Source organism: Dunckerocampus dactyliophorus, chromosome 13 (assembly GCF_027744805.1).
Source record: "Dunckerocampus dactyliophorus isolate RoL2022-P2 chromosome 13, RoL_Ddac_1.1, whole genome shotgun sequence".
NCBI classification, from domain to species: Eukaryota; Metazoa; Chordata; class Actinopteri; order Syngnathiformes; family Syngnathidae; genus Dunckerocampus; species Dunckerocampus dactyliophorus.
In genome coordinates this window covers 6,306,993-6,324,961 of record NC_072831.1, presented here as the reverse complement: position 1 = coordinate 6,324,961, position 17,969 = coordinate 6,306,993, and the positions used below count along the sequence as shown (strand labels likewise).

The 17,969-nt window shown below is 44.3% G+C and overlaps 1 protein-coding gene across 1 annotated transcript; it reads left to right on the top strand.

Annotated features, from left to right (window-relative positions):
- Window positions 1-5,075: 5,075 nt before the first annotated feature.
- Window positions 5,076-14,973, top strand: ccdc177 (coiled-coil domain containing 177). Its single transcript, XM_054796799.1, has 3 exons — window positions 5,076-5,636; window positions 8,547-11,279; window positions 12,683-14,973. Exon 2 carries the CDS (start codon window positions 8,553-8,555, stop codon window positions 10,968-10,970), a length of 2,418 nt encoding a protein of 805 aa, XP_054652774.1. The 5' UTR covers window positions 5,076-5,636; window positions 8,547-8,552; the 3' UTR covers window positions 10,971-11,279; window positions 12,683-14,973.
- Window positions 14,974-17,969: the final 2,996 nt, after the last annotated feature.

Here is a 17,969-nt window from a genome sequence, read left to right as displayed (position 1 = left end):
CCGGGGTTTAAATGAAATAACGGTTAAGAATCGCTATCCATTACCTCGTATGGACATTTTCCTCACTCTGCCAAGATATTCACCCAGTTAGATTTACGGAATGCGTACAATCTGATACGCATAAGGGATGGAGACGAGTGGAAGACAGCTTTCAATCCACCGTTAGGACACTTTGAGGACCTCGTCATGCCATTTGGTCTCACTAACGTCCCAGCCATTTTTCAGTGCCTTATAAATGACGCGTTAAGAGATCTGCTAAACAAATTCTGCTTTGTTTATTTAGATGGCATTTTATTTTTTTCTAATTCATTTCAGGAGCATGTGCAGCATGTGCGTCAGGTACTCCAGCGTATTTTGGAGAACCGTCTGTTTGTGAAGGCAGAGAAGTGCAAGTTTCACTCATCTTCTGTCACATTTTTGGGGTATATTATGGAGAAGGACAAGCTTAGAGCCGATCCCGCCAAGATCCAGGCGGTGGTCGACTGGCCTTCTCCTACATCAAGAAAACACTTGCAGAGGTTCTTGGGGTATGTCAACTTCTACCGGAGGTTCATCCGCAACTTTAGTATCAAAGCAGAACCTCTGACAAGGCTGACATCTGTTAAAGTACCTTTTGTCTGGACTCCTGAGTCAGCATTTACAAGACTCAAAGTATTAGTGACCACTGCTCCGGTGCTCACTCATCCCGATCCATCTTTACAATTTATTCCACCTGTGTGCGTTCTTCTCGCACTATGAGAACTATGACGTGGGGAATCGGGAGCTGCTGGACATCGTTCTTGTGCTGCAGGAGTGGAGACATTGACTGGAGGGTGCTGTCCAGCCATTTTTGCTGTCCAGTCATTGGTGATCACGGACCATAAGAATTTGGCATATACAGTATCTGTACTGCTCAGAGGCTTAACTCCCGACAGGCACGTTGGTCATTATTCCTTACAAGATTCAACTTTTCCATAACATAAATACCAGGATCACGCAGGACAAGTCTTCGTCCCAGCGGAGGTGGACAAGGATCCAGAGACCATTGTACCTGTAGCCAGGGTATTGGGAGAGTGGGAGAGGAAGGTGACTGAGGCCACAGCTGGCATGGATCCACCGGAGAAATGCCCGGAAGTTCGTCCTAGCTCAGTTCAGGTCCGAAGTGCTGCAGTGGGGTCACGCCACCAAGGTGTCCTGCCATCCAGGAGTTCGACGGACCCAATTTGTAGTGGCCCAAAGGTTCTGGTGGCCGGCCATGACTGCTGATGTCAAGGAGTTTGTTGCGGCCTGCTCTGTTTGCGCCAGAAGTGAGCCCTCCCATCGCCCACCGGCCGGCCTACCTGCTTCTACCACTCCCCATACCGTCTCTCCCGTGGTCTCACCTCGCGTTGGACTTTATTACTGGTCTACCCGCATCTCACGGTAACACTGTCATTATAAACATTGTGGACAGACTCTCCGAGATGACACATTTTGTTGCCTTGCCCCAAGCTGCTGTCTTCCTTTGAGACTGCTCGCCTATTAGTGAGATATGTGTTTCACGTCCACGGCATTCCCACAGATGTGGTTTCAGACAGAGGACCCCAGTTTTCATCCCATCTATGGAGGTGTTTTTGTAGGGTGTTGGCTTGCTTGTCATTTGGGTACCACCCACAGTCAAACAGCCAGACAGAGTGGGTCAACCAGGACCTTGAGGCGGCGCTGCGGTGTGTCTGTCATTGGCATCCCTCCTCGTGGTCCACCCACCTCCCCTGGACTGAATATGCCGACAACTCGCTAATCTGCTCAGCTACAGATATGTCCCTGTTTAAAGCCGCATCTGGATACAAACCTCCACTCTTTCCTTCTCAGGAGTCTGAAGTAGCCATTCCCGCCATCCACCTGCACCCCCGTCGGGCCCACCACGTCTGGCGTGACACCCGCGCAGCCTTGTCCAGGACAGCTGACCGCTATAGGAAGTTGGCAGACCGGCACCAGATCCCTGCACCCTCCTACCAACCAGGACAGGAAGTATGGCTTTCCTCCCAGGACTTGTACCTACAGGTCCCATTGGCTGGGACCTGTAGGAAGTTGGCACCAAGGTTTGTGGGTCCGTACGTCATTGATTCCATCGGCAATAACTCCTCTGTCAAGCTCAAGCTACCACTATTGCTGAAGGTCCACCCTGTTTTCCACTTGTCCTGCCTCCGCCGCACATCATCGAATGTCAGCCAACATACATGGTGAGAGCCATTTTAGAGGCGAGGAGAAGGGATAGGGGGGTGCAGTATCTGGTCAACTGGGAGGGATATGGACCAGAGGTGCGCTCTTGGGTAGCCCGCGATCCATTTCTGATCTGTGACTTCCACTCGCTCCATCCCAACAAGCCAGGTATGCCGCCAGGAGGCGTCTAATAAAAGGGGGGGGGGGGGATAATGTCATGTTCTGTGTACTGCACTGCTGCCCTCTATCGGCCATGTGTTGCAGCACACCACCGAGTCTACCAGGAGGAGCTAATTGACACACCTGTGGGCTGTTATGATCCAGCTGTCTTAAGCTGCAGTCTGACCTGCACTAGTTGCCAGATTGTTACCTGCTCTTTGCCTGCTACCTGCTCCTCCCAGCATTGTACTCGTGTCTAGCTACTCTCTGGTCATTTTTTGCTTCCGCTTAGTTGTATTTATGCCAGTGTCCCCTGCCAGGCCTTTTTCCTGCAGTGGTGAATGCTAGTTTTTTACCTGCGATTCCTGCTAGGTTCTCAGCGTTTTCAGTTGTGTTTTTCGTCTCTGCTACCTTTTTTGCAGCACCTTTACTTTCAGTTTTTCCCCTGCTTGTTTTCCACGCTAGAAGTTTTGTGTTGTACTTTGCATTTTTGTGTTTCTGTATTTTTTCCACCTTGTGGTCACCTTTTGTTATAAAATGTTTGTTACACGGACTGACTCGTCTCTGCAATTGGGATCCAGTACTCTTGGCTTTAGCCAATTGCAACAACACACATGTCATATCTTTGGGTCAAAGACAGTGGTTAAATGTGTAAATTGGTTTATAGTTGGTAAATAAGTTAAAAATGTTTAGGAAAAATGTTTAAAAAGTTGTAGTTAAAAAGTTAAAAGTGAGACATCTTCTCTAAAAAGAATCGTTTCAGTGACTGCAAGAACAAGTGCTCTTCTCACTATTAGACAATATTTGACGTCTTTCCTCTGTCAGTGAAGCACAAGCTAGCAACGGCAGAAACTGCGTTTGAAAAAGCTCATAAACAAGCTGTGTTTGCTCTAAAACCTTTGGGCCTTGGGAAACTTCCGTCTTTGTGAGTATCCATCATTTAAAATAGTGATTTCAAATGTTCCTGAATTATTATTTTGAATATGTTTTTAAAGTTAAAGTGGTGTCATGTAGTTGAATTCGCTATGTATCCCTGTGTTTTGGGTAGCTACTTGCGTTTAGCATAATTTATGTACATTTATAAATAGTAATTGCATTTTTTGTATGTTGCAGTTAGCGCACACATGCATGCACGCCAAAGAAAGCTTCACTGAAGCAAGAAAAGTAAGTCTTGTGTACAGAGTTTTCTTTATTGGTTCGCTTGCAGTCTAGCAGCATACAGTCACGTGTTGCGAGGACAGCACAACACAAGCACAAGCTTGAACGCTGGATCACATATTAATCCCTACTAAAAATATTTGCTAGTGTTGCAGTCGTAACCCACGTCAAGCTAACACTCAACTCTGAACCCCCGATGTCATTTCCTGTCCGCCCCCAATCATCTCCCCAAACACTGGAACACATTTACAGCAACACACACACGCACAAGTCTTATTTATGCCTTAAATCATTTGCACTTTTTTCTCTGTTTTGAGAATCGCACAGACTGAGCAGACTTGTTTAAATGGTGTAAAGTTCACAAACTTGGAAATTGTTGCAGATGTTATCTCAGCTCGTTTTAGTCATCCAACACTTGTCCTCATAGGGTCACGGGTATGCTGGAGCCTATCGCAGCCCTCTGCGGGCAAGAGGCAGGGTATAGACTGGACTGGTTGTCATTTTATTCATCTATGTTGATAATCAGGTGATTGCATGCAGAATCTTGGTGCCAGCAACTCATGCAGTGGTTTGTACAAACAAATTAACTATTATGAGCTTCTCAATTGTATTTCAGTGGGGTGGGAGCTTGGGGCAGGGGGGCATAAAAAAAACAGACATTTGAGAACCACTGACTTGCGTGGGACCACTGGTAATGAGGTTGAAAACAAGGTGAAGGTAGAGGGTAATTGTTATGCTAAGAAGCAAATACTTTTGGTATCTGTTGAAGCACTAAATTGTAGTTATTTACATTAATTACATTACAAAAAATTGTTTTTCAAGGCCAAAAGAGGTCAGGTTTTGTTTGTGTGATAAAGGTATTATTATATTTATTTAATCTATATTGTTAGGTATTATTTGTTTGTTTTTTGAAGAAATAAAATACTATGAGGTGGTCCAATAAATTTGTACAAAAAAAAAATAGAGTTATTTACTTGCATTACTGAACAAAAAAATGTTCTCAATGCTTTTTAAGTTTTAAATATGTTTTTAAATATATATTTTTGGTTTATTGTAGCGTATATACACTCCTGATCAAAATTATAAAACCAGTTGAAAAATTGCTACAAGTGGCATTTTGCACATGTGGATCTTAATGAGGTTGTAAGTAGAGCTACAATATGCAAAAGCAAGAAGGGGGAGTGAGACAAAACACGTTTGAAACTTGTAATTCAAACAAACAAACAAAAAAACTGAAATAGGTTGTTTATCACCTGATCAAAAGTTTAGGACCACAGGCTATAAAAGCCAAAATCTGCTCGAAATTTTCATTTTCTGTCAGGCATTCACACTGTCATGCCCTCCTGATGGCAAGAGCTGTGCGAAAATATTGTCATGATTTAAAATTTTGTTTGCAAAAATGGAAAGTTATTTTTTTTAACTTTTTTTTTTGGTAGCTGAAGCATGAGCAGGAGCTGTTGTGGCAGTTTTGTTCCATAATATTGCTGCTTACAGTTCCTAGTCTGCCACAAAGAGCACATCGACGTGTGATGTTATTCCGCCCTCTTGTGGCCGTAAAGTGTACCTGCGGTGTTATAGTATTTATTACAGGAAGCAGGATCACAGCTGCTTCCTTTCATGAGTTAAATCAGTTTAATGCTGCTTATGCTTCTTGCAAACACTAAAGAGTTTATCGGAGGCATTAATACGAGGATGTGACGCATGCGCTGTAGGCATGTCTGCGCTAATGGTGGAACGCAGGAGCCGCGGGCGGAGTCAGGCTGTTTGCATGTTAAAAGCATGTAGCTTTTTCTTCATTGGTCCATGCCGTCAGGATGCTGAGCATATTGACGCCGAGCAGGCGGGGCCAAGGAGGCTGACAAGCGGGATGCTCCACTCCAGCAGCCGATGATGCGGAGGAAGCAAATATTCAATACATTGAATTAGAAAAGATACATTTTAGTTTTTCTGTCGAAGTGGTCCTGCCGCTTGGTGACGTAATCATCCTCGCCATCTGCGCTGCGATGCTGAGACGACGTGACGCTCCACGGAGGGGTCGAGGGCCGAGTGAAAGCTGATGATATGCGGGGAACGAGGCCCACAGGACGTACTGAAGGGGAACAAAGCACCGGTTCAATCAACGTTTTGCACACTGGCAGGTCAGTTGACGTAGTGAATGGAAATGCTGCAGAAGGTTCTAGTGGAGAAGCGTGGAGGTCTTCATTGTGTGTCAACTGCTTGTTTGACAGTCAAATGTGTTTAAAAAGCTCCATCATGGATTGTAGGCCTCTTTTCATGGCACCTTGAGCTTGAAACATATTTCCTCTTGTGGGTCATCTAATTCTCTCAGCCTAGTGACTCTGATAAAAATAGATGGAGCTTGTATTGAAGGAGGGCTCTGTGTTTGTGTGTTATGTCACTTCCCTGGAGGCAGGATGTCTCATCTGCTGAAAAGAATCACTTCAGTGCATCAACATGCATGCATGCATCCTCCATATGGACCCCCTCCACCCGCCCCCCGCCTTACCATAATCCTCTAATTCAGGGATATGACAAATGCTTTTTTTTTTTAAATGATGAGGAAAAACACACATAAAAAACCTAACATATGACAGGCGTCCCTCACCACATCGTGGTTACAATTTTACAGCCTCACTCTATTATGGTTTTTCAAAATACAGTATATTAAGTAATAAATCATGCTGTTTCATGGTTGATTATGCCCTACGGTATATTCATTTAAAAAAAATACATATTTAAGCAAATTTTATATACTTTTTGCCTAAATTAAGCATTTTCAAGCATAAAAATGGCTATTCCATTCAATTTTCTTCCACTTAAACGGGTCGCGGGGCCAGCAGTCTCAGTAGGGAAGCCCAAACTTCCCGGTCACCGGCCAGCTCTTCCAGTTCCACCAGGAGAACACCAAGGTGTTCCCAGACCAGCTATGAGCCATAATCCCTCCAGCGTGTCCTGGGTTTGGGCTGGGCTGGGAAATCCCTATAGTTGAGTAGTATAGTAGTCCCTATATAGATCCACCTATGGTTGGAACACACCCTCCACACTTCTTGAAAAGGAAGACCACCACCCCGGTCTGCCATTCCAGAGGTACTGTTCCCAACTGATGATGTCAGGGGTTCAGAGTTGAATTTGAGCTTGCCGTGGGTTACTGCAGCAACAGTCGCCTGTGTTTTTATGAGGGATCATTGTCCTTGTTGTGAGACAATTCAAATCTGTAATAAAAGCCTGTTGTTCCGGCAATCAAGTCTGGCATTTGTGTGTCTCACCGAACATTACAGTAACATTACTGACACCTAGTGACCAGTGTAGAATACTACATATTAACCCAACATCTTTGACTGTGTCTTCTGAATGACTTATATTTGTATTTTACTTGATTTAACTATTTTTATGCTCGAAAATGCTTAATTTAGGCAAATATTGGGTAAAATTTGCTTAATTTTACCCATATTTTTGACTAATAATAGGCCGTATTCCAACAGCATGATTTAGAAATTAATATATTTTTGAAAAACGGAGGTAGAGTGAAGCCATGAAATGCAACCTGCGAAGTGACGAGGGACGGCTGTGTTATTTGTAATAATTGTATTGTTATCTGGAAAAATTAATCTTGTTTTCCTGGTTATCACCAGCTCATGTCACAGTTTGAGAAGCAGTGCTCTCAGTGCCGCTAGCATACACACACACACACACACACACACACACACACACACACACACAGTGCAGGAAGTGAGTCTTGTGAGAAGCAAGGCACGGTAAAGTAGTAGAAATTTGGAGGAAAAAACAAAGCCGAATGCTACAACCCCGGTGTGGGAATATTTTGGTTTCAAACCGAATGAGCAAGGTGAGCCCATCAACACATACGAGCGTGACTCTTTTTTAAAGGCGGCTTATTTTATAAAAAATGTTCAGGCCTTTGTATCGAGTTCTGGACTCCTATAGAGCAATAACCTGCACAGAAAGCTTTCTAGATCTTCCAGACTCTGCACCTTGTTTCCTGCCTGCCGCCCAAACGGTGTAATTTACTCCACCCCCGGCCCTCCTACAGGTACGCCTCCTGCCGAGCCCACTCCGCCCTGATTGGTCACGCTCCCAAGCGCTCCCGAGGACTTCCGGACAGCTGCTGAACCCCTTTTGTCCGATTACTTACACAACATAAACACAGTTAGGACACTGATAAATTGTGACTTAGTTTGCTCTTCTGACTCTTCAACACGGCCAAATAATGTTGGAAAGGCGTCGGAATTCAGCAACAGTTTGGCGGATAGTCCAGCTTCGTATTGGCTCATGTTCACAAAACAGTCCTGTATGAAGTGGCGTTGACAGATTTTTCTCTTGCTGGCCGGCAATCAGTAACTCCAACCACTTATGCCTGATGCTTGCCTCTTTAGCCACACCCACACAAATGTTTCCTGGGAGCCATACGTGCTGAACAGAGCAGGGCAAGGGCAGGCCAACAGCGTTGGCCTGGGAACTCCCATATAAGGAAGTCCGGGTTGCATTGACGTCATTGGAATGCAGTGTTAAAAAAAAAAACAGCGTGCAGAGCCGTCCAAAACTGCTTTCAGGTCTCACTCCCAAAAGAGAAAACCTCATTATCTGACGTGTTGGCATCGTTTACCACGAGAATACAACATTGCAGCAACATTTATAGGTCAGAAAAGAGGAAAAGCAGAATAGGTTCTCTTTAAGTCTTAAATGTCTCATTTACTCTTACTCTATCATGTCTACTATGTTGGGTAGGAGGAGTGTAAAGGTGACTATAGGGGTGTTATTTCATGTCTAGAGGGCTCTAAGAATGTTAAAAGCTGTATTTTGAAGGTCGTAAACAAGTTTTCTATAAATATTTTATTTTTAAATAAGGAGCCCTAATGGGTCTGGAACCAGTTAAGGGATTACTGTTTACATTTCTAATACAATTTAGTTTTTATAGAAACAAACAACAAATGTTGTTCTTGCATACCATTAGGTCCACTCAATGCTCTATTTGGTTGTATCAGGTTTTAACACTCTGTTTTGGTATTTTGTCCCTCCCTTTGCTGTATCAGCCAAAGATGGTGGACCCCTGCGAGGCCGAGGAGCAGACCAAGTCCATTGGCCCCCCACTCTGCACCCCCACGCTGGCCTCTGAAGACCACCGCTTGCCAGATCAGGCCGATGGCGCCACCACAGAGGAGGAAGGAGACGCTTGCTTTCAGACACCGCCCTCAGGCAGCTGTGAGCCGAGCCCCTGTCACGTCGCATCCGTGGCGGTTACAGACAGCTCAGTTCCAGACGGCTCGGTTCAGGTGGCGGTTCAGCCTCAACCGTCACAGCCCGATGACGATCTGTCTCCCAAATTGCACCTGGATCTGTACAACTTTGACTCCCCGGCTGCTGAGGGCAGCCGCTATGTGCTGACCAGCCCTCGCTCCCTGGAGGCGTGCGCCCGCTGCAGCGTCAAGCCTGTTGAGCTGCTGCCCCGCCCGCTCTCAGACTTCGCTCGCGAGGCACCGGGTCGCTCCATGCGGGTGGCAACTGGCCTATTTGAAGTGTACGAGAGGGAGCGTCACACCAAGCTGAGGCACTGCAGGGAGGAGAGGGAGCGCATCATCAGGGAGGAGAAAAGGAGGGCCATGCAGGCGGCAGTCAATAGCTGTGCTGCCTCTTCCTCGATGGAGCAGCACCAAGTTTTCTCTGGTTCCTCTCAGCCTCCTAAACCTGTGACCTCCAGTTCTGATTTTGGATCCACCCCTCAAGTACCAGCATCTAAAGCAGGAACACCTCTCGAATCTAAAGTTCCTGGATCCACCAAAGCAGGCTTCTTGGGTCCCAAGCAGTCCTCATCCTCGTATGAACAAGCTAAAACCACAAGACCACTGTCAAGTGGTCCTCCAACGGTAGTCCGGAAGCCCTCTGGCAGCAAATCCTCAAACACTTTCCCCAGACCGACATCGAAACCCCCAACCTTCGTTCGAGCCAAGTCCACCTTGACGTCATCAGTGTCGAAACCTCACAGCGCCGGCACGCCACTTAACGGTGGGTTCTCCAAGCACAATGGACACTTCCATCCGAAAGTGCGAGTTAAAAGTCACTCCATGGAGTCCCTGCAGAGAAGGATGGAGCCCTCCTCCACCTCTAACACTACAACTTGCACCTCCTCAGAGTCTGGCGCATCATCGTCATACAGTTGGGACGGTCCGAGGGACCACTGGGCCAAAACGTCCAGCCCCCGCGCTCGGACCTTGGCCACTTTCAACTCCCTGATGGGCCGCAGCCTCAGCCTGGGTGACCTGAGCCACTCCCCTCAGACCACGCAAAAGGTGGAGCGCATCGTCAAAGAGGTGAAGCGGAGAGGCCTGAACGCCGTGTCGGAGCGCGACCGCAAGATCGCAGCGTTGATGCTGGCCAGGTATCAGGAGGAGGACATTATGAGCCAGACCCGCTACGTGGCCCATCTCCAGTGGGACAGCGAGCGCAGGATGGAGGAGCTGCGGCGTGAGCAGGAGGAGCGGGACAAGCAGCGGGCAGTCATGGAGTACCAGCGCTTGTGGCAGACACAGGTGTCCATACGGCAGCGCAGGCTCAGCCAGCAGGAGCGACGCTCGGCTGCCGCCAAGCTGCGCCAAGCCGAGGAGAGCGAAAAACACTGGAAGGAGTTAGCAGAGCAGCAGGAGCGCCACCGCCTGCAGAGGCTGCAGCAGGCAGCACGTGAGGAGAAGCACAAGAAGACCCTGCAGGAGCAGAACCTGAAGGCCCTCGAGGAGGAGCGGGCGGCCGTGCTGGAGCAGGAACGGCTGCTGCTGAAGGAGAAGCTCACTATGGCCGAGCTGAAGAGGCAGGAGAAGGAGCACCAGGCCCAGGAGGAGAGAAGAGGCCTCAACAAGGCGGAGAGGAGGCGCCATGCCGCCCTGATCCAGGAGATCGCTCGGCGGGAGCAGGAGGAGCGGGAGGAGGCCAAGAGGACAGCGGATGAGAAGCTGAGCCGCTCCCTAGAGAACTACGAGCAGCTGGTGGAGCGGCGAGGCCAGGAGCTGAAGGAGAAGGCCAAGCGTGAGGAAAAGCAGATCCAACGCGCCCGCAAGGCTGCTGAGAAGCGCGAGAGGCAGCAGCAGCAGCAGCTGGAGGCCCGTGTCAAAGAGGCTGAGAAGCGGGCCCGGCAGGCCGCGCTGGTGGCCGAGGAGCGCGCCAAGGAGAAGGCCCAGCGTGCCGTCCAGTCCCGGCAGGAGAAGGAGCGCCTGCAGAGGCTTAACCGGCAGCGCGTGGAGGACGAAGAGAGGCAACGCCGCATGGAGCTGCTACAGTCCATTGAGAGGAAATTGGAGAAAAGCGAGCAGATCTTCAAGGAGAAGCGAGCCGTGCTGGAGAGTGCTCGCTCTGTCGCCCGCGCATCCTTTCACGTGCGCGACAAGGTGCGCGAGGAGACCAATATGCGCACTTTTGACAAAATGGCACTGGAAGCTCAGCTCAAAGCCGGCCTGGATGACAAGTAGATGTCAGCTTTACCTTTTTCCCCCCCCAAACTAAACATCCCCTTACATCTCAACACCACCAGGAATCAAACCCGATCCAAATTTTCTAGTGAAGAAACAAGCCTTCCCTCCATGACAACTACTGAGGCTTTTAAAGGAGAACTCTTGCAAGCCACCCGGAGCTTTACACACTTATAGAAAAGGGAGGAATTGTTGCGTAAAATAGGGCTCCTGGCTGGACTGGTACTCAAGATGAATCACCAGGTGGCCTCCTCCCTCCCTCCTTTCTTCCATCCTCTCTTCCAGCCGCCTACATGCTCATCTTAACAGGTACCACTTCTTCTATCGTCAGTGTTTGTTTTTTTTAAAGTGACACAGAAATGCCGGGAAGCTGGTAGGGCTTTAGAGGCCTGCGGCATCTTGCTAATCCTGCAATCTATGTAGTCCACACTTGATGGCGCTGTTACCAAAGAATTTACTAGGATTTTTCCTCCAGTATTTAATTATTCTTCATGTATTTTCTTGTCTTTATTTGAATGTCTATTTATTTTCACTTATTTATTTTCTATTGAACAATTTATTACTATTTTATTACTCTGATTACGTTTTCAATTTGATTTTAATTCCCTTTCCTGAACACTACCAAGCTATATACTGCCAAAATTGTTTGATATTTTATTTTTTTTCAACACTTTCTTTCTTTTCTTGCCTTCATCACTGCTTAATTTATATTCACCATTTATTTGTGAATTTCTGTCAACATTGTTACACTAGTATCTATTGACGTCATCATGTATCTTTAATATCTTTACTTATTTTTAACATATTTACGTTTACCATTCATTCTATTTACAGTGGAAACTTGGTTAGCATACACCCCGATTTGCGTGTCGAAACTGTGGACCTAAATTTTGCCTCGGTTTGCATACAGTTTGTGGTTGGCGTACAATATGGTGCATTAATAGTACACTGCATGAATCCAACTGTGTTCTTAATGTATTTTTAGCACAAAACGTCCTGTTATCTCCAATTAGCTTAAGTGGAAACAGGAACTGGAAGTCAGCTCCATCGCCGAACATGTTTTTATAGTAGTTGGAAAACAATTCTAAATGCATAGAAATGACCAATGAAAGGGCTAAATGAACAGTTAAGGTTGCTTTGACCCTCATTGAAGACATGATTGTTGCCAAAGACACGATGTGACAGCGGGATCAACATGGACGCCACCATAGTGTTTTGCCATGAGTTATTTCTTGAATTCAAGTGTTTCTCACTTTTTTTTTTTTTTAAAATCAAAATGCTGGCTCTTGCAACTTTCTTTGGCTCCATCTAGGGTTATTTTACAGCTGTGATCAAAAGAAAAGCAGGGACTTTAGGTGAGAAACGCTATTGAATTCAAGAAATAACTCATTGCAAAACACGAAGGTGGTGTCTGTGTTGAACTTGCTGCCACATTGTGTCTTTATAATTGTTAAACTATGAAAGCTTGTTCTGTGTTAACATTTTTGACTTTCTGGAGCGAATTAGGTGGATTTGCATTATTTCTTATGGGAAAATTTGTTTTGGTTAGAGTAGGTTTTGGTTAGAGTCTGACCTTCTGGAAATCCCCTTAGTTCCACTGTATTTTTTTTTTATATTTTTACATTTTTAGGTTATTTTTATGTTGTGCAGTATAATAATGACATGTGGTGGACATGAGCATTAGTACCTAACAGATGCTGTGTGTGTTGCAGGTCCACAAGATGAACCTCCAGACGTCCCCTAGCAGGACTCTCCTTCTTTCTTCCTTCCACTCACAGCCCAAAAAGTTTGACCTTCATGGATGAGACGCAACCCGCAAGGTTTCAAAGACAGCTTTTTGAGCATCAAAGCAGTGGGGTCCACAACATCTTCCCTATCTGCACCCCCATCCCTCCCCCAAATGTTCAACTTATCTTGAAGTACACAAGTTGAGGTGTGGCCAAAATTAAAATAGTCGCCGCCCGAAAACAATCAAAAACCAAAATAAAAGATTTTTTTGTCTTTCCAAGATAGATTTGCGTGGTCTGTGCTATGTGCGGAATTATGGGTGCTGGCTTGGAATGCAACTTCCTGTCTCCCCCAGTATGTAAAAAAAAAAAAAACTAAGACAGTGTTACCTCTGTTTTCGTTCAGAATTAGTTCCAAAAACGTCAGCCGAAAACCGAATCGTACGAAAACTGAAGCAACTTTTCACATAAGAAATCATGTAAATCCAATGAATCCGTTCCAGATACCCAAAAATATTTAACACAAAACTATATTTTATAGGATATAATTATAGTTTTTCATGCAGAAAACAATAAAAAAAATTATTAAAAAAAAAATTACGAATCAAATGGATAAATGGACATTTACTGTATCATTTTTACCTTCATTCATTCATTTACTCAAGACTCCGGCTTCCTCCCACATTCCAAAAGTATGCATGTTAGATCAATTGGAGACTCTAAATTGTCCATAGCAATGTTACAGTATTGTTTTTGTTTGCAACTCTTCACTTTTTACATGGTAGTTCATCAAAATGTTTCGTTTTACTTACTTTTACGGCTACTTTTTTGGAATTGTGGTTTCTTTTCTCTGCCGTTCTTCAAATAAACCCATTACTATTGTATTAGAAATGTAAATTTCACATTTTGCTCAGCGAGTCCATTGTCTCTATTGTTTAGAAGCACAAAAATAACCTTATTGAATTTTTTTGCAGTAATGTAAGGGATTGAGAAAACAACTTAGCACTGGAGGTTCTGGTATCTTGTGTGCGGATGATCTAAAGTAGTGTTTCCACAGTATTTCATGAAAGGTGAGTCATTTGAAGCAAAGATTCAGAAGTGCTATGATGTGACACACAATGCAATAGGGGTGTAACGATTGGTCTACTACAGCGATGTATCGATTTATATTCCTATATCCAACTATCCATCTATTCCAGATCCAACTACATCGAGCTGTGTTCGGCAAGTTGCCATTCCGGACAACATATATCGATCTAACATGGTTTAAAAGGTAATCAATTGCATCGATACTAGGAAATAAAGCACTGGATTTAAGTGCAGCAGGCTTTATATGGATGTGTTTTTTTAGCACTTTTAATGATAAAGAAGTTAAACATTACTCGATTCAGCCTGCCTGTCTATGATGTCATCTCCACGCGCCAGCAGACCATGAAACGTAGCACGGCGGATGGCAGCAGACAAGCCGGCGAGCGAGAAATAATTAAGCCACCATTGCCGTCCAGTGTGTGGAAACACTTTGGTTTTGCAAAGAGGGAGATGTTCTAAATAAGTCGCTCGCTGTTTGGAGGATATGTAAATACCACGGCAAGACAACAAATCTAAGGCGGCATGGGATTTCACACCGTCCAAGCACCTCTCTTTCACGCTGCAGCAGCAGCGCAAAGTAACGTCAGTATCACAGTTGGCTCAGGCACGGCAGCAGGGCGGCAATGACAGTCAGCTCTTACTGCACTTACTGGACTTTTATTGAAAATTCATGCAGAAAAGGTTAAGCTCGTGTTAATTCAGCCTGAAGTGTTGGTTCCACTTTATTCAAATAAAATGTGAATGCATTGCCATTAATTGTTGTTTCCTTGTTTGTTTATCAGATTGGATCGTTCTAAATGAACCAATATCCTCGTGGGATCCTATCGGCAACCACGAATCATGATGCGAATCAAATCGTTATTAAAACAAATCGTTACACCCCTACAATTCAAGGTTGTGAACAAATGGTTGGGCTGTGTTACCAGTGCTGGCAGTTATGAGGTTTGGATCTAGAGTCTTGAAAGTAGAGCAAGAACTTCTGAGGTTAGTGCCAAAGTGACTTTTAAAAACTGCAAAGTGTCCTCTGGGTCACATGTGTACCTCTTAGGAGTTAAACGGTGTGCCCTAATAAAAGAACTACAATCTTGCCTAACTCATTTCTCTTCAGCCCGTCATGACACAAACATCGACAATAATCAGTTCCGTGCTGGGCGGACTGGGGGCGTGACGTTTTTCATCCCCACAGATGCCATCTTGCACTTTGTGGTGAGGCGGGGAGGGGGGTTGGCCGAGATGCCGCCAGCTGCTGCTCCTTCACGTCTCACCGCAGCCATCTTGGCGAGCGCTCCCGAAAATGCTGCCAGTGCGCACCCTCTTTAGTGCCTGTTTGCTCTACAGTGCTGCAGGTATCAACGACTGCTTTTAGTTTATTGATGGGGTTTTTAGTTTAGGTTCTTAGTTCATTTATCTAGGTTTTTGGATATTATGTAGGTTTTCAGTTTACTTATGTAGGTAGGTACTGTATTTATGTAGTCAATGTAGGTTTTTAGTTTTATTCATGTAACTTTTTAGTTTATTATATGCAGGTCTTAGGTAAGTTTATAGTCTACAGTATGTAGCTTTTTAGTTTACTTATGTCGTTTTTTCAGTTATTTATGTTGGGTTCTAGTTTATTGTGTAGTTTAGTTTGTTGATTTTTACTTTATGTATTTTTTTGTAACTTTTTATGTAGATTTTTAGTTTATTATACTGTATTTTTTTTGTTGATTTATTTGTGTAGGTTTTACCCCGCCTGTCGGCCGAAGTCAGCTGGGATAGGCTCCAGCATGCCCCCGCGGCCCTAATGAGAAGAAGCGGCATAGAATTGATGGATGGATGTGTTGGTTTTTAGCTTATCTATGTAGGTTTTGTGTTTATGTTTTTTTTTTAGCAGATGTAGATTTTTAGTTTATTGTACCGCATAGTTTTTTTTTAGGTTTTTTTTTTAGCTCATCCATGTCGGTTTTTAGTTTGTTATGTAGTTTTCCAGTTTATTGTTTTTTTTGTTTTATTCATGACCATCTTTAGTCTATGCAGGTTTGTAGTTGTAATTATTTTGTAGTTCTTTCAAATATTCATGTAGTTTGTTAATTATTAGTACTTTTTTTAAAGTTTATTTAAGTAAGTGGGTACATGAGAAAGGACCACAAATCAAATAATGAGTAGGCACTGACTAATTAGTGATTTTGTTCCAGCTGGGACCCAAAAGGGGGTGCGGCAGACATCAATGTTGCTGGTCAGGACGGGTCTTTCCGCCCGCATGCACTGCAGCCACAACCTCGGCGGAACCTACTTGCACATGTTCTGGTACCGGCAGTCACCAGGAGGGGGTTTAATAAGACACATTGCCAGCACCGCGCCCTTCAAGAGCCAAATGGACTTCCACGGAGATTTCAGCCCAGACAAGCTGTCGGCCACGCAGGTGGAGGCCGAGCGAGGGTCCCTAACGGTGGAAAACGTGCAGCCGTTCGACGGCGGAGTGTATTTCTGTGCCGTCGGCATGATTCACTGTGCTTCATGTCTTTGGGAAAGCGCACACAAACTAAGATAACCATAAACAGCTGTAAAGTGACCCACTTTAAAGAACGTAGTTATGTCAACAAAAAAATGAAACACCCCATGGAGTAAAAAGGGTTAAACTTGTTGCCAGTGCTTTAAGATTTCTTTGACAAATATACCACATGGTGGCGCTGTTATAATACACTATCTGGGGCACGGGCGGGATTTATGAACTAATTTAGGAAGTCATTGACATTTTGTCTTATGATTGTAAAACTTTGAAGGTATCTGTATTACATGTGTGCTATGACGCAGGCACGTGCACAAACATTTGGGGGGAGGGGGGGATCTATAAATTATGATTATTCTAAAATAAGTGTATATGTATATACAAATACATATGAAACTAATAAATTATTCTGAAAAAATAAAATCTGTTTTTGCTGGCGCACATTTTGCAAAATGTGGCTTGCTGTGTTAAAACTACACACAGGCAAGTTAAGACACAACACTTCACAGCTGCCGAAATGACCCAGCAATGCCGTCTAAAAATGCCACTTGAGTAACAAAATGATACGTGCACCTTTTTGAAATTCTTTCAAATGGACAGCAACACACTGATGTCAAAGTGTTTCTATTTGCTTTTCCTCAAACAGCTGGAAGTTACAGTATCTAGCAGCCAGTTTTATTTTCTTTTCCATCAAAGAAAAATTAAATGCCTCGGTAACACTTATCAATAAGGTATACAAAATTACAGTAGTTAATGAGGAACAAACCTCCCTAAGCCTGACCACTCCTCATTAGTTCCTCGGTAACTCGTCTAAATTTATGCACCTTAGTTCCTCAGTAACTACACTACTCATTAGTTCCTCAGTAACTACACTACTCATTAGTTCCTCAGTAACTAGTCTAAATTTATGCACCTTAGTTCCTCAGTAACTACACTACTCATTAGTTCATTAGTTCCTCGGTAACTAGTCTAAATTTATGCGCCTTAGTTCCTCAGTAACGACACTACTCATTAGTTCCTCAGTAACTACACTACTCATTAGTTCCTCAGTAACTAGTCTAAATTTATGCACCTTAGTTCCTCAGTAACTACACTACTCATTAGTTCATTAGTTCCTCAGTAACTAGTCTAAATTTATGCGCCTTACTTCCTCAGTAACTACCCTACTCATTAGTTCCTCAGTAACTAGTCTAAATTTATGCACCTTAGTTCCTCAGTAACTACACTACTCATTAGTTCATTAGTTCCTCAGTAACTACACTACTCATTAGTTCATTAGTTCCTCAGTAACTAGTCTAAATTTATGCGCCTTAGTTCCTCAGTAACTACCCTACTCATTAGTTCCTCAGTAACTAGTCTAAATTTATGCACCTTAGTTCCTCAGTAACTACACTACTCATTAGTTCATTAGTTCCTCAGTAACTACACTACTCATTAGTTCCTCAGTAACTAGTCTAAATTTATGCACCTTAGTTCCTCAGTAACTACACTACTCATTAGTTCCTCAGTAACTAGTCTAAATTTATGCGCCTTAGTTCCTCAGTAACTACACTACTCATTAGTTCCTCAGTAACTAGTCTAAATTTATGCACCTTAGTTCCTCAGTAACTACACTACTCATTAGTTCATTAGTTCCTCAGTAACTACACTACTCATTAGTTCCTCAGTAACTAGTCTAAATTTATGCGCCTTAGT